The following is a 19,982-nucleotide window of genomic DNA, read 5'->3' as shown; positions in this document are numbered from 1 at the left end:
AGTGGTTTGGAAAACGTTTTACAGAAACAAAATCTGTAAATCATCTTTTTACATGGCGTTCTGTTTGTATGTTTAATAGAAATCATATTTTCTGGTTTGACTAAGGTTTGTTTTACAACAAAGCAAACACCTAAATATGCTGAAAATGTTTTCCAGGAGAACATTTTATAACCAAGCAAATGGAGCCTAAAGATGCACAAGTTTTTGTCTAAAGTAAAGTCTACATTTAAACAGTTGGTCCATTTGTACAGTGTACTCTGCATACTGCGTGGTGATATGTAGTTGTTGTGGTTACATTTTTGAAAAAACTAATTTTGATTGGTGCTATGTCGCTATGAAAAAGTATATGAGCCAAAAGAACTGATCACAACCTTGCAAGCCTACCGACAAAGAACCACATCACTTCAAGATTTACACGTAACTTTCTTTTAATGCACCCAATTAAGTAATAACAAAATATATGAATTTAGAAAGGTCATTCCACTGCAACAGTAAAACCCCAGAACTAAAATTCTTTTAGTCAACACAAGATTTTGTAGGTAACTAACAAGCAGTCTAAAGAGATAAATTTGTATTCTTCTGTTTTTCTGAATTCCATGGCAAAGTCTCCAAAGTGCTGGAAATAATTTTTTTTTACAGGAACTATATACTGTAATATACATGAAACCAATATGGTAAAAAGATAACATGTTACATATACATTATATTACAGTTAAGAAACAAGGTCTGAAATACATGCTGTGAAAGAATTCACACCAACTTAATGCCTTCCATGTCTAACAAGCAGTCTCCTCATGTTTTAATCAAATTACTTGAGAAGCTATATATGCTTCGGTTATCAAAGACTGCTTTCAGGAACTTGGAATCTTGTCTTCACTGCGCATTTGAAAAGGAAAAGAAACACTTTAAGATCTTCACAAAAATATCACATAGCATTTTGAGCAATACAGAGATATTGTATGATGTTTCTGCTGATAAGAAGAAAATCAAAATAAATAAAATAAAAATAAAATAAAAACTAAACAAAAAACAAAACGAAAATGCCTTGTCCAGGAGTGAACATGGATTAGAAATGCTCAAGGTCCTCAACCTACAGCTACTGATCCTATGGGAAATCAAGGATTTGTCGGTGCTTTCGTTTTTGGTTGCAACCCCTGCATGCAGGGGATTGTGTCCCTTTCTGTATGAATTATTTTCTGTTTTGAGGTTTCTTAGGATATGAAAAATTATTTACAGGGGGTCATATCAACTTGTTGAGTCATGCAACTGAAGTTTACTGTAGCAGGAGCCATGCTTTGGCAATTAGCTGTTTGTTGGATGCAGATACTAAGATATGCTAGAATATTGGATAAATATGCTAAAATATGCAACACCAAAGAAAAAAAAAATTTAGGTTACTAAAGACAGCAAATCAAACTAGATCATTAAGAAACCCTGAGCAGAATGGGTGGAGCTCATGTCCCTTGCCTTGGTAGTGCTATAGTTTGAGATTTCCCATAAGCGTATAAAGTATATAGAGATTCTGGACAAGAGTGGGTAAGCCATCAGAGGCTAAAGATGCTGAAGAACCAATTCAGCGTCATCCTTTTGAGGTTTCCTTTTCCTTTTGATAGAGAAAAGGCGGAGAATAAATCTTGATAAGCGACTCAATGGGTCCTGCAGACCTTCCATCTCATAGTGTCCAAATCGCCAATCTCGTACAACATAAGGTCGCATTATAGGTTCCTCAAGTCCTCCTGTTAAAATACAGAAGAATAAGAATCAACATATACATTATTTTTTGGGATACTAATACAAACGAATTATATGCACTGCCATTAGCAAAGACTTTGGGTCATGCACAAGAAACTACCACATTTCTATCGAGACAGTACCATATATAAGCAAGTTCAGGAAACTAGAACTTACCTGAGGGTACAGTATTTCGAAAATGCATTATTTATTTATTTATTTTTGATCAGTAGATAAGAAGCTTTATTGAAAAAGGAGAAAAAAGACATATAGCAATAGAAACAGATTCCTTGGTATACAGGGAGTGTATAACGAAACCAGGAAAATAACTATCCAAAACTACATAAATCTAAAAAATCCAATAAGAAGGTATGGCAAAACCACGCAAAGCAGTCATCCAATTAAAAAGAGACAAAAGGAAAATGCACTTCAACTCAATGGTAGAACGCTCCTCCCCTTCAAAAGTTTGGTTATTCCCTCCCTCCATATATTCCACATAATACAATGTGGAATGACACCCCAAATAGATGCTACTCTATGCCACCCAATACCACTTTGCCAACCTGCTAACAACTCAACCACTCGTTTAAGTATAACCCATGAAACACCAAACAAGCTAAGCACAAATGACCACAGGTTAAAGGTATATGATGTGGGAGACACAAGAAGATTCTTATTTAGTATTATTTATGTTTGCAAGCCAATTGTATTTTTATATTTTAGGTTCTATTAGTTTAGTGGGCTATTAGTATTTTAATTTAGAAGTAAGGTTATTTTTGTAATAAGGCAACTAGGGTTTCCTAGCCAATTAGAACTAGGGTTTAGTAATCCTTTATAAGCAACCTATTGTACTCCTTGAGGAGATAGTTGATATTTTGACGAATGAAAACAATGGTCGTTTGGTCTTTCTTTGGTCTGGTGCTGACTCCAGGTCTACCCTAGGTGCTGTATTACAAAAATAACCTTACTTCTAAATTAAAATACTAATAGCCCACTAAACTAATAGAACCTAAAATATAAAAATACAATTGGCTTGCAAACATAAATAATACTAAATAAGAATCTTCTTGTGTCTCCCACATCATTCTCCTCTGGTTGGAGAAAACTCGACCTCGAGTTCTAAAGTGTTGAAGGATTAGGATGCTGACAAGTAGCACTTGCTTCAAGTCTGGAATCACTGTAGGGAGCACAGAGAAAATAAAAACCTTGAATTCCACCGCATTAGACTCATTTGAAATTACAAAATCAATGTGTGGAATTAGCATAATCTCATCTTGAACTTTATGAACCCTAGGAAACATTGTGGTTTTAACCTCTTCGACTTTACCAAGATGTAGATCTTCAAGGATTGTGGAGGGTTGATCAGAAGCACGTTTAACAACTTCAACATTCACATCATGTGCACTCTCAAGCTCGTTGGGTAGTTTTTGAGTGGGTGCCATTATCCTTTCTAGCTGGGCATTAATCCTTGTGATTATTTGCTTCCCTAATGTCCACGAAATAGGTGAAACATTTTGATTTGCCTTTCTTACAATAGCAAAAAGTGAACTGAGAAGATCCAAAGAAATGTCTTCACTTTCATCTATGACCAGATTCATAATTGTTTCCATGGCTGAAAGTACAAAAGGTGGATAGTTGGACCTAATTATCTTTAAGAAACTTTGAAACATCTCAACAACCAATGCATCACACTCAAGATCCAGCATCACAAAGCATAACTTGACCTTTGCAATGGTATCAAGAATTGAAACCACCTTCTTATAAGAGCGAGTAGACACATGAGGCATATTTTCAAATGCTGCCACAATAAACTGAAATATTTCTTTCATTTGCTCATCCTTATATGGGGCATCTGGTGCTGTTATCCTTGTAATCTCAATAATGCAAGATACAACTGAAACCTTCACATCCATTTCAGCATGTCTCAAAAGTTTATCAGTGATCAATGCCTTCACTGAGGGTAAAAGTGCATCTCGCATTGATTTGGATGGTTCTTGCTCCACATATGCTAACAAATTTTCAACTTTATCAAGAAGAGTGAGAAGATCATCAATGGAGGAAGGAGGGTTAAGGAGTCTATTCCCAGCCTCCTTAATTTGCCTCTCAAATTCTCTATCTTTAAGCTGCTTCTCAAGCTTTCTATCAAAGGAAGTCATTTTCCAGCTCCAACTTTGAGGCACAATACACAAAGACTAAATCTTAATTTTCTGCCCTTTTATTTTTGGTCAGGCAAGGTTTTATGGGTTGGTATAGTTCTGGGTTGTCAAACAATAGGCATATGCTTGCGTTTGTTAGGAAATGGGGCTGATGGGTGGACTTTTAAAGGGAAAATTGGGCCAGGTAAAGATTTTTTTTTTTTTTTTTTTTTTTTAACAGGTTTGTTCTGGGGTTAATGGGTAGGTCACGAGTTATGTATCGCGTGAGGTCATATGGATTGGGTATTGCAAAGAGAAGTGTGCTGGGATTTTAGGATTTTAACACATACTATTTACGAGTTACCTTATTGGATCGGGTTGAGCTTGGCGTCGCAGTTGGGTTCGGCGAAGTCTCGACCACAGCTCTCATGAGTCTGGTGGGCTTGCGACAGCGCAGAACAGAGGTGGCTGGCTTTCCTGGCAGCTGGGTGGTGCTTCAACGGTGGCCAAGATTGACAGATGGGGTTTGTTGGTTGTTGGGTCAAAGGCCTTGGTTGACGGGTAACCTTCCGGTGGCTTGATCGATTGGAGCAGGTGAGCAAATGGTGGTTTGAAGGCTGGATCGTCGTTGTGGTGGCGCTGGACAATGAAATTGGAAGTTGTCGGTGTGATGGGGATGCTGCCGGTGATGGGGTTTAGTAATCCTTTATAAGCAACCTATTGTACTCCTTGAGGAGATAGTTGATATTTTGACGAATGAAAACAATGGTCGTTTGGTCTTTCTTTGGTCTGGTGCTGACTCCAGGTCTACCCTAGGTGCTGACTCCTAGTGGTTTCCCCGCTTGGTGCTGACTCCAAGCAAGGCCTAGGTGCTGACTCCTAGGTCATATCTTTTATTTTTCCGTTATTTCAGTTTTGTTCTGGTTGTCCTGCGTCAGTATAACTGCATTAGGACAATGAAGGAGAAGGTGGTCCACTGATACCCAATCATTCCTACACATGCAGCATCTATTAACAACACAAATATTCCTCTTCCCCAAATTATCCAAGGTAAGAATCTTCCCCTTCACAGCTGTCCAAGTGAAAAAAGCTACCTTGGAAGTGGCTTTCACCTTCCAAATACTCTTCCAAGGGAAAGAGTGGCTATCTCTACCCAATTGCCCAATTGAAGATATGTTGGGCTTATTCAAGTCAGGCATGTGGTGGCAATTGATTCATGTGTGGAATCAATTTCCTAGCAAACAACTCATTCTGGGATTAAAGCGCCTTCCATCCGTTACCAGTTGAAAATGAAAAGAAAATATTAACATTGAGAATGCATTGTGTTTGTTAAAATTTCCTTATTCAGGTTATCTATTATATTCATAAAAAATATTTCTGTTAAAATAGCCTTACAAAAAAAAATTCCGATATTTTGTAGGTGGCTAAGGGCCCCATTTCAATTTCCATATCACTAACACAAAATTTATTTATAAAGTTATCAGTGTTTAATATGAATTGCAAATCCATCCTTTGAATAAGCGAATTGGGGAGAATGAATTACAAAACTTAAATCCAAGAAACGAGAGATTGTAATTTGAAACTAAAAAGAACTTGAGTTGCATGATTTACCTGCATACATGAAACCATGTTTATTAACTGCCCGATAGAATGGACGTGTTTTTTTCTCCTCAGCCGCTCTCTGGAGGTCATTCCATGCTCGTGCCCGGTCTTCACGTGTAATTCTACCTGATGTCACCACCTGAAATCAGGACACCCACTTAAAATTCTACTAAAGATTGCAATCAGAGGATATAAATATGACCAAGGCAACAAAACAAGCAAAAGTTCTAACTTTAGAGAATAGATGGTACGAAGGACGTGGACTCCGGGAAAGCCCATCAGCCCGATCAACAGCTACAAGTCCAAACTTGGGACCATATCCATCAGCCCACTCCCAATTATCTGAAATTGTCCAAAATAGGTACCCAATCACAGGGACACCCTACAAAACAAACATAGGCAGGTCATCACCAATTATCATTAATGAAGTCCAAATTATTGCCAAAATAACTAAAAAGTTAAATTCAGTGTAAAAACCATGATCATGGCTGCATAAACAGCAAGCAAATGTTCTAAAATATATGGCCGACGGATCAAGTCTGTCTCATCTGAAACCCCATTTTCAGTAATGATGAAGGGGACATTGAGATGTTTGTATTTTTCATGGAACTGTAGCAGCATGCGGTACAGGCCATCGGGATATACCCCACGTCCAGATTCACTATACTCATCAGTCTCTACAAGCTTCAGTCCAGAACCAGAGATCACTTCCTAATTGGTCAAAAAAATAATGTCAATTAAAAATGTGAGTATGTATGAGATGTACTTAGCAAGAAAACTTGAGGTACCTGTCCATAGTAGTTTATGCCTATAAAATCCAGTTTGTCAGAGATACTATCCACATATGGGAAAATAGTCATGGAATTTGCCAATGTAACAGCAGCAACATCAAAGAGCCCATATGGCCGCATAAACGAGACATGGTGTGCAACTCCAACTATTGGATTTGTTAAGGTACTGCTAGAAATACAGAGAAATTTTGAAGAGGCTTAGAATCTTGTGTAAGCAATTAAATGTTGTGAATAATTTTGAACAGAGAGAAGGTGAGATTGCCAAGAATAAATGGAGGGTGTAGCTCTAAGTAGAACTCAATGATGAAAATAGACGTGATATAAAAACCTCAGTATGGATCAAACATGGTTGAGCAGTCCATACAGTAGGGCACATTGAGGGTCCATGGGCCATGTAAAATATGAAAGTGCTCAAGATTCAAAATTTCAAATTTATATGAAAACCTTTCACACATTCGAGATTCTGTGAAGAAGAGAAACCTTTTCTCATGTATGTAGTCATAGGCTTTTGAGTGTGCAATGGCCATCCAATGCATTGCCTGTTGGAAAACACCAGTTGGTAAGGCAGATGTGGCAACCTCCAGCATATCAGGATGACCACCAGGCCAAGCACCAGCACAATACGTCAGCATACAGAAAACATGAGGCTCATTAAAAGTCACCCAATAGTCTACAATATCTGATACACGGTCAACAACCAGCCTGCATGAAATAAAAAAAGAGTTCACAGAACTGACAGGACAAATATGACTCACTCCACAAATAAAAGAAGAGCTAAATGCAAAAGAGCAAAATGGCATTAATAAAAAAATTAAAAATTAAAATTAAAATTAAAAAGAATGAAAATTAAAAGGGGCCTCAACATTTCTGACTTAGCAGTCTCTTCTCTTCTCTACTCCTCTCTCTCTCCCTTCCCCCCCCCCCCCCCCCCTTTTTTTTGATAACTAGAAGCTACTTTATTGATGAAGAGATATTTTAAAGAAAAATGAGACAGCATTCAAATAAAAAATAAATGAGAAATGGATGGTCACTGGGGAAACCAAATAGACATTGACAATTTAACAACTGAAGTGCTCTAAATCAACCATTTAAAGGAAGACTAACCTGGTAAAATCCATGAAATAATCAACAGTTTTTTCAAGCTTCCACCCTCCATACTCACCAGCCCAAGGTGGCAATGAGTGATGGAATAGAGTAAGCATCACCTTCATTCCATAAGAGCGAACTCTATTGATGATCCACCTATAATGTTCCAATGCCGCATAATTGACCTAAAAAGGGACATCATGCAACTGAATAGGTACAGATTTTATTTAAAAAGGAGCCCTAAATTGTTAGTTAAACTCCAGTATAATTTCCTATATGCACTGCCAAAAACCAGATTTCATCCAATGAAATCATCATACATCAAAAGCATTTCTGTCTATGAATGGTCAAACTATACTTACAATATCCTTAAGACCACTGACAGGCTCTTCGGGCATGATTCTTGACCAATCAATTCCCATTCGAAAAACACTGATGCCTGTCCTTTTAGCCAAATTAATTTCTACATCAGGATCAGACCAAAATTTAAGCCTTTCTTCCCTGAAAATCAAGCAAGCAAACTAATGTATCCTTAAGCCAACCATATATTTTTGTGATCTGCATAAATGTAAGGGCTACACATAAGCAAGTTACATCTTATACAATCAACCCATTTTCAAGACGTCATATTGGAAACCAAAGCTTACGGGTGTGGAACATTGTGCCATGCAGTTACTTTGTGATGGCATTCTTCGCTTTGTACAGGTTCTTCTTCACCCTTTTCTTCTATGTACTTCACGAACCCCCTAATCATTGCTTCCATTGCTATCTTACGAGATTTTTTCCTCTTAAGTTTTCTATTAGTGTCTTTTTGTGGTAATGAAGCTTGCTGCGACCCACCATCAGCAGAAGCTGAACCTATCAAAGCATCTGCAGGTTGCTGGCTGTGGTGCTCTGATTTATCACAAGTGTCTTCTTCTGCAAATTGGAGCCAAGCATCATTGAGCTTGTCTTCAACATGTGCTGGTGCTGTCGCCAGTCCAAAGAAAAACGAATTCTCTCCTTCTGCAGAAAATCAAAACATAAAAATATATCATAAATTATAAATTATCTACAAAGATGCAAAGGCCAAGCGCTTTACAATTCACCTAGTACTCTCCAACCAGCAAACAGAACTGTTCAATCCACCACATTTGAAAACAAATATAACAGCTCGCAATCATTATTATGACTTTGCTGCTGTCTTTCAGGCATTTTTAAGTGCCTAGTTCTAGTGCTTGTTTGAGATAACTTATTTTCATAATTTCATTAGTTTATTTGGCTTAAAAATAATCTAGACAAAAGTACAATTGTACTTAGAAAGGTAAAGCTTTAAAAAGTCTCTAATAACAACCTAGGAAGCACAAATATTTCAAACTCACAGCCGTATCTATATCAAACACATATCCAATATATCGACACTTTCTAATAAACTTTTAAAAATAATAATAATCTTTCTTTCCCTCATTCTGACTTACTTTCTTTCTATAAAATTAATAATTTCTTAATAAGTTTTGTTACTCAGACATATTCTACTCCTTTTTTTTTTTTCCTTTTTTTCTCTGTTATATCTCAAACTAAAAACTGTGAGAATCATGTTTGAAATAGTTTTAATTTTCACATATCAATATAATTACAGGTGAATCAATTTGATTGCCAATGTATTGATGACCTTTCTCAGGCATCGATTTTTGTGATATGACTTCATATTCAAAACGATGTGGTTCAGTATTGCCTCGATGAAAAGGACTTTTACTCTATTGATGCTGATGCTATTGGATCACACTGTGTTTATCATTAACAAAAATGTTAAAGAGATTAGAACTTATTTAACTATGATGCTACCAAGCTATATTGATGGAATATGATTGAACTAAGGATTCCAAAGATCTACAAAGTTAACAGCTACAAACTTGTTATGAATCTAAGAAATTTTCATAAATATGAAAGAGTAATGATCACAAGCAACCTACTTACTTGCATTAACGCCTTCCAAAGATTCTAAGAACTAGAAAGTAAATACAGTACCAACTACCAAAAAGAGAAATCTTTGTTCAGTATTTTTCTCCAAGCTTAATACAAATTTTTTAAACTAAAAATTAACATGATTATGCTCTCAAAATATCTATTCAAATGTCAATTAATTGAAGTATCCATGCGTATCGTATCCTAAAGTTTCAAGAATTGACGTATTCTCGTATATGTATCATATATCCGTATCCAAAATGGACGATTGAGATTCTTCCAAAGAATCTAAGATTGCAATATCTTCAAAAACAATTTCAACTAGTGTATTACAAGCTAATGCAAGTAGATAAAGTTAAACTCAAGAGTTTGAAGGCACTTTGTATTGTTAGTAGAATTTAGAGTTGTAAGGGTTTGAAAGTGCATGCGTTACTTACCGTTAGCATCGAAGACGGCGAGAGTGTCCGAGGACTCGTCGATCGGCGATCGGAACGGGCGGAGGTTCTTTTTCCGGTAGCGATGGAAGGAGAAGGCGTTGGCGGCGACGGTGACGGTGACTATTACTCCGGCGAGCTGGGTGGCAGTGACGAAGAGTGCTATAAACGGCATCGTATTGATTACTCTCTGAGCTGAGAGATGAGGAAACGAGAGAGTTCGAGAGGCAATGTGAGAAGAACTCTAATATACTGAGCTCCATTTGGTGAGAGAGATTGATTTTGAAGTTAAAAGGATATGAGACGAGGGGTTGACACGTGTCCAATACGTTAACGGACTTGTAAATTGTAACAGAATCTGAGTGGGAAATGAATAGGTAAGGTTGACTGCCGACAAGACTGTAGGGTGCACGCCTTTCAAAAGAATAAAGACTCTAGGGTGCACGCAATTGTTTAATTAAATGATATTTGTTTTGTAATGGGTTCGGAAGGGTATCAAATTATCTATCATTTTTTTTTTTTTTTAAGGAATGTAAGATCTGTTTGAATTAAACTTATTTTTACTGAAATTGAAAATTGAAAACTGAAAATATTGTAGTAAATAATTTTTAAATGTGTAAATAGTACCGTAGAACCCATTTTTAAATACATAAACAGTGTATGCACAGTACGTAAACAGTGTATACACTGTTCATAAACAGTAAATTTTGTCTCTAAAAATCAACATAAGCGACTTAAAAAAAAAAAAAAAAAAAAAAAAAAGAGAAGCAAAACGCCAGACGCCATACGTCTGTGCAATCCAAACCGCATCGTAATAGAATTATCATTTTGCCATTTTTTAAAGGAATGTAACAGAATGATTATATATATAAAATGATTCCTTCAAAATTTAAATTGAAAGAAATGAATAAAGTGATACCCTTAAAATATGGATGAAATGTTTCATAATGCTTAAGGGAAGTTTGGTATGGTAGTTTAAGCAATATTTTTTAGTTTTTAAATAACATTACGCATATTTTTATACATTTTTTTACTCATACGTATTTTCAAAAAATACAAACAACATTATTAGAACAATATTACCAAATGACCCCTCAATTTATAAAAAATATATTATAATTTTCTGGTTTTGTTTTCTCAAGAATTATTCTAACTTAAAAATGAATACAACTTCCAATAAATCAAATGGGTTCCATAAATTTTTATCTCTCTCTTAAAAAAAAAAAAAAAGGGTTTAACAATCCCTTGATCATAAGGACTGTTGCTTTTTGGCAATGGGCGAATGGAAAGCACAATAAAAACAATAAAACTAATGCCAGTAGAATTGTCAACTAAAAAATTAACAATAAGTGATTACATAGAAGATCTCTAGTGAGACAAATGGTATGGCTAGGATTTCATTTCAAGAGCGCAAGTATATATATAACTAAAGTGTATATATTTCTTGAAAGAAAATTAATATTAATCAACACTAAAAAATTAAAAATAAATAACTACAAGTATATATATTTCTATCATTACGATGGTTGATGAGGATAAAAGGAGAGCCTCAGACTGACGGTCTAGTGCAATCTCTCGTACGTAGCAGATGGAGCGATAGCTGACGGTCAGACGAAGCGATAGCTGACGGTCATCGAGTCAACTGTCTCCAAGAGTGACGGTATCACTAGATGACGCCCAAAAAGCTAAAGGAAGTAAATTAAGGCTGACGGACCTAGCATGTGTTGACTTGCTACCCACGCTACGTATAAGGAGTTGTCTTGCTTCCCACGCTAGAGAATATTCGGGGGACTCCTATAAGGAAAGGATCCCGAAAAATACGCCCAAAAGGACTCCTATAAGGAAAGGACTTCTACTCCAAGGTAAAGAGGGATGACCCTCGCTACTATAAAAACCTAAGCATCCTCGCAACTCAAGGTACGCATAATTTACCCTCTCTAGCACTCTAGAGCAGAGAGAATAGTTCTAACTTAACCTTCGGAGGGTATTTGGCCGGTACCACACCGGTACTCTCTGCTAGGTTATTCCTTTTTGTTGTGCAGGTGCCATTTGCAATCGTACGAGGAACGTGTGACTCACTGGTGGTATTTCCAGCATCATCAGTTGGCGCCGTCTGTGGGAACGTTTTAGCACATTCTCGCTTCCAAGACAAAAGAGTTACATGGTACTCACTCGCTCAATGGCGACCACCAACGACGTTCAAGAAGAAGAAGCCCCTACGACTGCGCTTGAAAGACAGGTGAGGACACTCGCCGCTGCCGTGGAGCGCCTCACAAAACAAAACCACGACCTAGAAGAGCAACTGAGACAGAAAAATGCAGCTCCCAACAACCAAGGAGCAGATCAAGAAGGAACCAGCGCCGACAAAAGAAACCAGGAAGGACCCCAGGCCAGCAACGCCCCAAGCAAACCAGAACGACAGAACACAAGCATCCCCTCCCTCGCAGAAACCACTCCGCCACTTGTTATAGCGGAGATGCAAGCCATGAAGGAACAAATGGAGGTTATGATGAATGCTCTCAAGGGACGAGTATCAAGCGACCTTGACGACCTTGTCAACCGAACTGACTCGCCGTTCACCGCCACTGTCAACTCCTACCCTTTACCAAGTAAGTTCCGCATGCCGCAGATAGACAGTTATGACGGGGTCAAGGACCCACTGAACCACCTGGAGACCTTCAAGACCCTAAAGCACCTTCAAGGAGTAGCGGACGCCATCATGTGTAGGGCCTTCCCTACAACGCTGAAGGGCGCAGCGAGAATTTGGTTCAGTCGACTGGCACCAAGCTCCATCAGCACCTTCAAAGAACTCAGCGCTCAGTTTACCGCACACTTCATTGGAGGCCATCGATACAAGAAGTCTACGGCTTGCTTGATGAGTATGAAGCAGCGAGAAGATGAAACTTTAAGAGCCTACATCTCCCGCTTCAACAAAGAGGCACTCTCGATCGACGAAGCCGACGATAAGATACTTGTTGCGGCATTCACGAATGGCTTGAAGAAGGGCAAGTTTTTGTTTTCCCTATACAAAAACGACCCAAAGACCATGTCAGAAGTGCTTTATCGCGCCACAAAGTATATGAATGCTGAAGATGCGCTGTTAGCTCGGGAAGAGAGGCCCAGGAAAAGAGAACGGCAGGAAGACAATCGGCAGGACCAAGGCCGAAAGAAGGCAAGAACCGCAGACCGAAGGGACGAAAGGCGCCCCAAGCCTCTGGGGGGAAGGTTCACGAGCTTCACTCCGCTAACAGCCCCGATAGATCAAGTCCTTATGCAAATTAAGGACGAAGAGGCTCTGACGTTCCCGGGAAAGCTGAAAAGTGACCCCAACAAACGTTCCCGAGACAAGTATTGCCGATTCCACCGCGACCACGGACACGACACGGCCGACTGCTATGACCTCAAGCAGCAGATTGAGGCCCTTATCAGACAAGGAAAGCTGCAGAGATTCGTTAGCAAGGAGAAAACGGATCCCCCCGCACGAGACCAACACCCCCGACGGGACAATGAGCGACCGAGACCCCCTATCGGGGATATTAGGATGATTGTAGGAGGAACGGCTGCCGCCGGGTCATCCAAGAAGGCCCGCAAGACCTATCTTCGGATGGTACAAAATGTTCAGCTAACGGAAGTCGTACCGAAGATAGTACGGAGAGAAGGTCCCATAATCGGATTCTCGGAAGAAGACGCGCGACGCCTTCATCATCCACATGACGACGCACTCGTCATCAGCTTGCGTGTAGGAGATTACAATATGCACCGAGTGCTGATTGACAATGGCAGTTCAGCAGATATCTTGTACTACACAGCGTTCCAGCAGATGAGGATCGACAAGGAGCGACTGGTCCCAACAAATGCCCCGCTTGTGGGCTTCGGCGGGAGCCGAGTATTCCCGCTGGGCGCGGTCACAATATCCGTAATTGTGGGTGATTACCCTCAACAAATAGCCAGGGACGTGACATTCTTGGTAGTTGATTGCTCGTCAGCCTACAACGCTATCCTCGGGCGACCCACGCTCAACTCATGGAAGGCGGTAACTTCCACCTACCACCTAATGATAAAGTTCCCAACTGACTACGGAGTAGGGGAGCTGCGCGGGAGTCAAATAGCCGCGCGCGAATGCTACATAGCCATGATGGAAATGGAGGATCAGGTTCAGGCTTTAAGTATAGAAGAGCACTGGACGGTGACGGAGCCGGTTGAAAAGTTAGAAGAAATACCCCTTGACAGTTCCGAACCTGGCCGGACGACCAAAATTGGAACACTTGCTAGCCCCACTATCCGTCAGGAGCTCATAACCTTCCTCAGACGCAATCGGGACGTATTCGCATGGGGCCATGAAGATATGCCGGGAATAGATCCTTCAGTCATGGTGCACAGGTTGAATGTATCGCCCGCCTTTCCACCTATCAGACAAAAGAAGAGGGTGTTTGCCCCCGAGCAAGACCGAGCCATAGCAGAGGAAGTCAGAAAACTACAGGAAGCGAACTTCATTAGGGAAGTATACTATCCCGACCGGTTAGCAAATGTAGTAATGGTCAAAAAAGCGAGCGGGAAATGGCGGATGTGTGTGGACTTCACCGACCTTAACAAGGCCTGCCCCAAGGATAGCTACCCCCTCCCGAGGGTTGATGTCCTAGTAGACTCTACGGCCCGACACCAGTTGCTGAGCTTCATGGACGCTTTCTCGGGGTACAACCAAATCCGAATGCACAAAGCCGACCAGGAGAAAACGTCGTTCGTAACCAGCCAAGGCCTCTTCTGTTACAAGGTCATGCCCTTCGGCCTAAAGAACGCAGGCGCAACATACCAAAGGCTCATGAACAAAATGTTCACGCAACAGATCGGGAGGAATGTCCAAGTCTACGTAGACGACATGCTAGTCAAAAGTCGGAGGGAGGAAGATCATCTAGGAGATCTCAAAGAAACATTTAACACACTTCGCTCCTACAACATGAAGCTCAATCCAGGGAAATGTGCCTTTGGAGTGACGGCAGGAAAATTCTTAGGATTCATGGTGTCTCAAAGGGGAATCGAGGCGAACCCGGACAAGATCCGGGCTATTATGGACATGGCACCACCAAGAAATGTGAAGGAGGTGCAAAGCCTCAATGGAAAGATAGCGGCACTAAACAGGTTCGTGTCAAAAGCGACGGACAAGTGTTTGCCCTTCTTCCGAACATTGAAGAAATCCTTCGAATGGACCGACGAATGCCAGCAAGCATTCGAAGAATTGAAGATTTACCTATCCTCCCCACCGTTGCTGAGCCCGTCGCAGCCGGAAGAAGAGCTTTTTCTCTATCTGGCCGTCTCCCCCGCAGCCGTTAGCGCAGCCTTGGTCAGAGAATAAGAGAAAGTGCAAAAGCCCGTGTACTACGCAAGCCGAGCGCTTCACGGTGCCGAAGAAAGATACCCGCCCATGGAAAAACTTGCCTTCGCATTAGTTACGGCAGCCCGTAAGCTCAAGCCGTACTTCCAAGCTCATACGGTAAACGTCCTGACTGACAAGCCCTTACGGCGGGCAATGAGCAGCCCCGAGGCCGCGGAACGATTGGCGTTATGGGCTATAGAGCTGAGCGAATTTGACATTCAGTATCGCCTGCGGACCGCCATCAAGGGACAGGTCGTCGCCGACTTTATAGCTGAGTTCACTCATGATGAAGACAAGGGGGCAGCAGAGTCCCCTCAATGGAGCATATATACGGACGGATTGTCCAACAGGCAAGCCGTAGGGGCCGGCATTGTGCTACTATCGCCCAAGAAAGACACCATTGAATGTATGGTCCGTCTCAACTTCCCTGCCACCAACAATGAATCGGAGTATGAGGCTCTGATAGCGGGGTTTGACCTCGCCAAAGCAGCAGGAGCCGCGAGGGTAGTCATCTACTGCGATTCACAAGTCATCACTAACCAAATAAATGGAGACTACGAGTGCAAGGGCGAAAAGATGAAGAGGTACCTTGATGAAGTAAGGGCGAGAGTAGGTGACCTAGAAGCCAAAGTCGTCCAAATTCCCAGAGAAGAAAACGAGAGTGCTGACCGTCTCGCAAAGGCCGCTTCAGCTGAACAAATGGTCATCCCTGGTAATGTACTCTCTTTCGTACAGCTTTCCCCGCTGATAGATCTCAGTAACATGCAGGAAATATGCTCCGATAGCAGCTGGACAGCGCCGTTAGTTTCGTACCTAAAAAACGGGATCTTACCAGACGAGAAGGAAGCCGCAAGGAAACTTAAAGTCCAGGCGGCAAGGTTCGTCCTGATAAAAGACGTCCTGTATAAAAGAGGTTTCTCCCGACCATATCTGAGATGCTTGGGTACGGAAGAGGCAGACTACGTCATGAGAGAAGTACATGAAGGGATCTGCGGAAACCACTCAGGGTCTAGATCGTTGGTGCACAAGCTTGTGCGAGCAGGGTACTATTGGCCCACCATGCAGAAGGACGCCGAAGCCTATGTCAGGGCCTGCGACAAATGCCAAAGGTTCAGCAACATTATTAGACAACCAACCGAAGAGCTGACCCCGATGACAGCCCCGTGGCCGTTCGCGCAATGGAGATTAGACATTATGGGACCATTCCCTACAGCCGTACGACAGTTGAAATTCCTGGTAGTGGGCATCGACTATTTCACGAAATGGGTGGAAGCTGAAGCTCTGGCCACGATTACAAAGAAGAACGTGCGGAGCTTCGTCTGGAGATGCATCATATGCAGGTTTGGCATTCCTAGAGTCTTTGTCTCGGACAACGGGAGACAATTCGACAACGACCATTTCCGGGATTTTGGCTCACAGTTAGGAATAAAGAACCACTACTCCTCCCCCGCCCACCCTCAAGCTAATGGACAGGTCGAAGTCACAAACTGATCCTTACTCAAGATCATCAAGACTCGGCTCGAGGGTGCAAAGGGTATATGGCCCGAAGAATTGCCGAGTATACCATGGGCATACAGGACGACGGCAAGAACACCCACAGAAGAGACACCGTTCCGCCTGACGTACGGAGGCGAAGCAGTCATCCCAGCCGAAGTCGGACTCACAAGCTACAAGGTACACAACCATGATGAGAACAGAAACGATGAGGCTATGCGACTACAGCTCGACCTAGTGGACGAGATCAGAGCAGCAGCAGAACAAAGGCTCGCTAGGTACCAGGACCGCATGGCCAAATACTACAACTCTCGGGTTCGACACAGAGACTTCCAAGTTGGAGACCTTATTCTTAGAAAGGTCATGGGCGCCGCTAGGGACCCTACCCAAGGGAAACTCGGCCCCAATTGGGAAGGTCCTTACCGAGTTTCATCGTGGCAGAGAAAAGGTACTTACCACCTAGAAACGTTGGAGGGACAGAAACTACCACACCCATGGAACACTGAGCACCTACGAAAGTACTACCAATAGGAGCGGCAGCATGAAGACCAACCTCTTTTCTATTTTCAGCAAATTATAGTTTTACTCCTCAGATTTATCATTTACTTTAGTTTTTTTTTCGCAACAATACTTTTTAGCCCAAGGGGCAGGATTTGATTTTAATTACTTTTATTTAAATGCATGGCAATAAGAAGAGTTTTATTCAGAAATTGCTGAAGTGTATTTTTCTACGGTCCACTAAGTCTGCGGCCAAAACGACTAAGTCCATAACACACGAACTAACGAAAAAACTGACGGACCAACAAAGGTGTCAAAGACATCGAGGCTAAGGCCAAGAAAATAACGGTCCGGAAAGGCTAAAGCTAAAAAGCTGACGGTCCAATAGATGAAGCTATCATCATATGGATCAGGCCTTAGAAACTGACGGACTAATGAAGGTGTCAAAGACATCGAGACTAAGGCCAAGAAAATAACGGTCCGGAAAGGCTAAAGCTAAAAAGCTGACGGTCCAATAGATGAAGCTATCATCATATGAACCAGGCCTTAGAAACTGACGGACTAATGAAGATGACAAAAGACATCAAGGCTAAGGCCAAGTGAGTGACGGTCCTAAAAAGCCAACGCTGGAAAGTTGACGGTCCAATGGATGAAAATATCATCATATGGACCAGAACCAAGACCTATAAGGATGACGGTCGAATTGATGACGGTCTGACCAAAAAAAATAAAACTACTTACAAACGAGGTTCTCAAACCAACAAGCCTGTAAAGATGACGAGCTAATCGAAAAAGGCTAAAAATCAAAAAAATAACGGTCTCATTGAAATTAGTCAACAAAGGAATAAAAACATCGATACACATGTTCGAAGCAACGGATACCAAGCGCCATAAAAAGGGCAGATAGAATTACAAGTAAAAAGCCCAACAAACATAAGGGCACTTAAAAGTATTGTTCAAAAATTAAGATAAATAGCCAAATATTGTTCAAAAATTACAATAAATAGCAAGGATTAAGTGGCAGGAACATCCTTAGAGACCCCGTCAGCTTTATCCTTAGCAATTTGATCTAAAGACTCGGTAGGGGTAGGGACAGCAGGCTGGGCTAAAACAACCCCGGCATCATTAAGCAGAAAGTCCATACTGAGGGGTTCGTCATCTTTGTCAGCAGCAGGAGTCATCGGCACGGAGGCATCCATGGTAATTCTAGACAGATCCAACTCCGGATAAGCTGACGCTACTTGCTTCAGACAGTCATCGAAACCTGTGCCATAATAGTCAGTGCAGGAATCAATGAAGGACTGGGTTGTCTTGAACTTTTCGACCGCGTCGGTCCCAGCCGTCTCTACTTGCGCACGCAAAGATGAAACCTCCTCCTCAAGTTTCTTTTGCTGGCCCTCAGCTTCTCCTAACTTCTCCCTCACATCCTTCAGATCTGAGTTTAAGAGACGGACGGCCTCTTTATATTGCGCCTGCTGATCCATCAGGTTGGAGTTGTGCCTCCTCACCCGAGAGACGACGCCTTCTTTGGCCACGCACTGGTCTTGAAGTGCTTTAACACGAACCAAGGCCTGAAGGAAACACAACCGTCAGCTATTAAGCAAGGCAAAGATTAGATTGTTCAAAGTAGGAAGCATACCCGTGCTATATCAAAGAAGGCTGACGCTCCCAGGTCCTCCGTCCCTAGTTGAGCACAAGGATCCAGATCCGTCTGTTTAATGAGAGATTTCACCCCCTCAACAGCGTAATCCTTGTGAGTCAACAAACAACGGGGCCCCTCAATGACTAGACTTGGGGGGCGACTTCTTGGAGGGCACGTCCATAGGAGTGACGGTCACCTTCTTAGAAGGAGGATCATCCTTTCCGTCAGCTTTTCTCTTAATTGAACCCTTCAGAGAAGAATGAGGGGTTGACACTCCTTCTTTTCCCTTGGCTTTGTCTTCCTCCTTCTTACGAGCAGCAACGGCCCTCACCCTTTGCTTCGCAGCTTCCATCTCTACGCAAAATAAACTGACGGATAAGTAAGAGCAGACGGAATAAATAAGCCGACGGATTAAATAAGGCATTCACTTACATTTTCTAGAAAATTCTTCCAACCTCCGAGCTTCGACCGTCGGCTCAGGACCCCCACAATACAAATGGAGAGTGTCTAGGGTTATCAAATCCCTACACTTACGTTGCTCGAGCGGTATGCTGAGTATCCGACGGATGAATTCCCTTTGTTCGTCAGACACCTCCGGGTGAGCGATAGCTGAAACAAAAGGGAATAGACGGTGTTAAAAGAGACGGTGAAAACTCCCTAGTAAGTGAAAAGAGACGGTAGAAAGAAAGAGAAGGGGGGCAACCTGACTCCCTAATATAAGCCCAGTGTTATCAAAATAACCCCCGGGCAACGTATCCCACTCATCCGGACGGCACACCCAGTCCGTCCCCTTAACAAAGAAAAATCTATTCTTCCAATTCCTATTTGAGTCCGGCATGTCAGACACTAATCTTAAGTTCTTCTCACGAGGAGCAAAATGATATGTCCCTTTGGCGGATACTTTATGCTGGGGTCTGTAGCAATAAAAGAACTCGTCTAGCGAAAGGTGACGGTTCCCCCCACTCAAGCGACCCCAAAGGATCTCAGCACCAATAAAGATCCTCCAGGCATTCGAAGCAATCTGGCTGACGGATAATCCCAAGAAATCCGCCAGCTGACGGTGTAAAGCCGTCAGTGGTAATCTAAGGCCAGCTGCGAACATGGCATCATACATTCCCACATCAACAGTCCTCCCCGTATAACACCTCTCGTTTTTTCTAGGGAGACGGATGGGAATGTGTTATGGGATTTGAAAACGGATACGCAACTCATTAAAAACCCTGTTGCTCATCTTTGGAAGAAATTTATTGATGG

At 41.7% G+C, this 19,982-nt stretch overlaps 1 protein-coding gene and 1 long non-coding RNA gene across 3 annotated transcripts; one reads left to right on the top strand and one right to left on the bottom strand.

Annotated features, from left to right (window-relative positions):
- Positions 1 to 556: 556 nt before the first annotated feature.
- Positions 557 to 9,977, bottom strand: LOC126688856 (beta-glucosidase-like SFR2, chloroplastic). Of its 2 annotated transcripts, none has more exons than XM_050383730.1 (10): positions 9,727 to 9,977; positions 7,993 to 8,350; positions 7,708 to 7,846; positions 7,364 to 7,530; positions 6,740 to 6,961; positions 6,257 to 6,428; positions 5,946 to 6,179; positions 5,701 to 5,850; positions 5,478 to 5,607; positions 557 to 1,736 (listed from the first exon to the last, which is right to left on the bottom strand). In XM_050383730.1, the coding sequence occupies exons 1-10, from the start codon at positions 9,896 to 9,898 to the stop codon at positions 1,552 to 1,554; spliced, it is 1,929 nt and encodes a 642-aa protein (XP_050239687.1). In that variant the 5' UTR covers positions 9,899 to 9,977; the 3' UTR covers positions 557 to 1,551. The 2 variants fall into 2 exon arrangements, with proteins under 2 accessions (XP_050239687.1, XP_050239688.1); XM_050383731.1 differs by having other exon boundaries at positions 6,257 to 6,425; positions 9,727 to 9,976.
- On the top strand, positions 2,381 to 4,762 carry LOC126688858 (uncharacterized). Its single transcript, XR_007644356.1, has 2 exons — positions 2,381 to 2,673; positions 4,683 to 4,762. It is a non-coding gene; the product is annotated as an uncharacterized LOC126688858 (long non-coding RNA).
- Positions 9,978 to 19,982: the final 10,005 nt, after the last annotated feature.

Source organism: Quercus robur, chromosome 6 (genome assembly GCF_932294415.1).
Source record: "Quercus robur chromosome 6, dhQueRobu3.1, whole genome shotgun sequence".
Classification (NCBI taxonomy): Eukaryota; Viridiplantae; Streptophyta; class Magnoliopsida; order Fagales; family Fagaceae; genus Quercus; species Quercus robur.
Note: the sequence above shows the minus strand (reverse complement) of the source record. Positions and strands in the feature narration are given on the sequence as shown.

Coding starts and splice junctions, on each gene's coding strand:
- LOC126688856 (XM_050383730.1), bottom strand. CDS start 9,898: ATGCCGTTTATAGCACTCTTCGTCACTGCCACCCAGCTCGCCGGAGTA. Junction 7,847..7,992: donor TGGCACAATGTTCCACACCC/GTAAGCTTTGGT, acceptor CTTGATTTTCAG/GGAAGAAAGGCTTAAATTTT. Junction 7,531..7,707: donor TCAGTGGTCTTAAGGATATT/GTAAGTATAGTT, acceptor GTCCCTTTTTAG/GTCAATTATGCGGCATTGGA.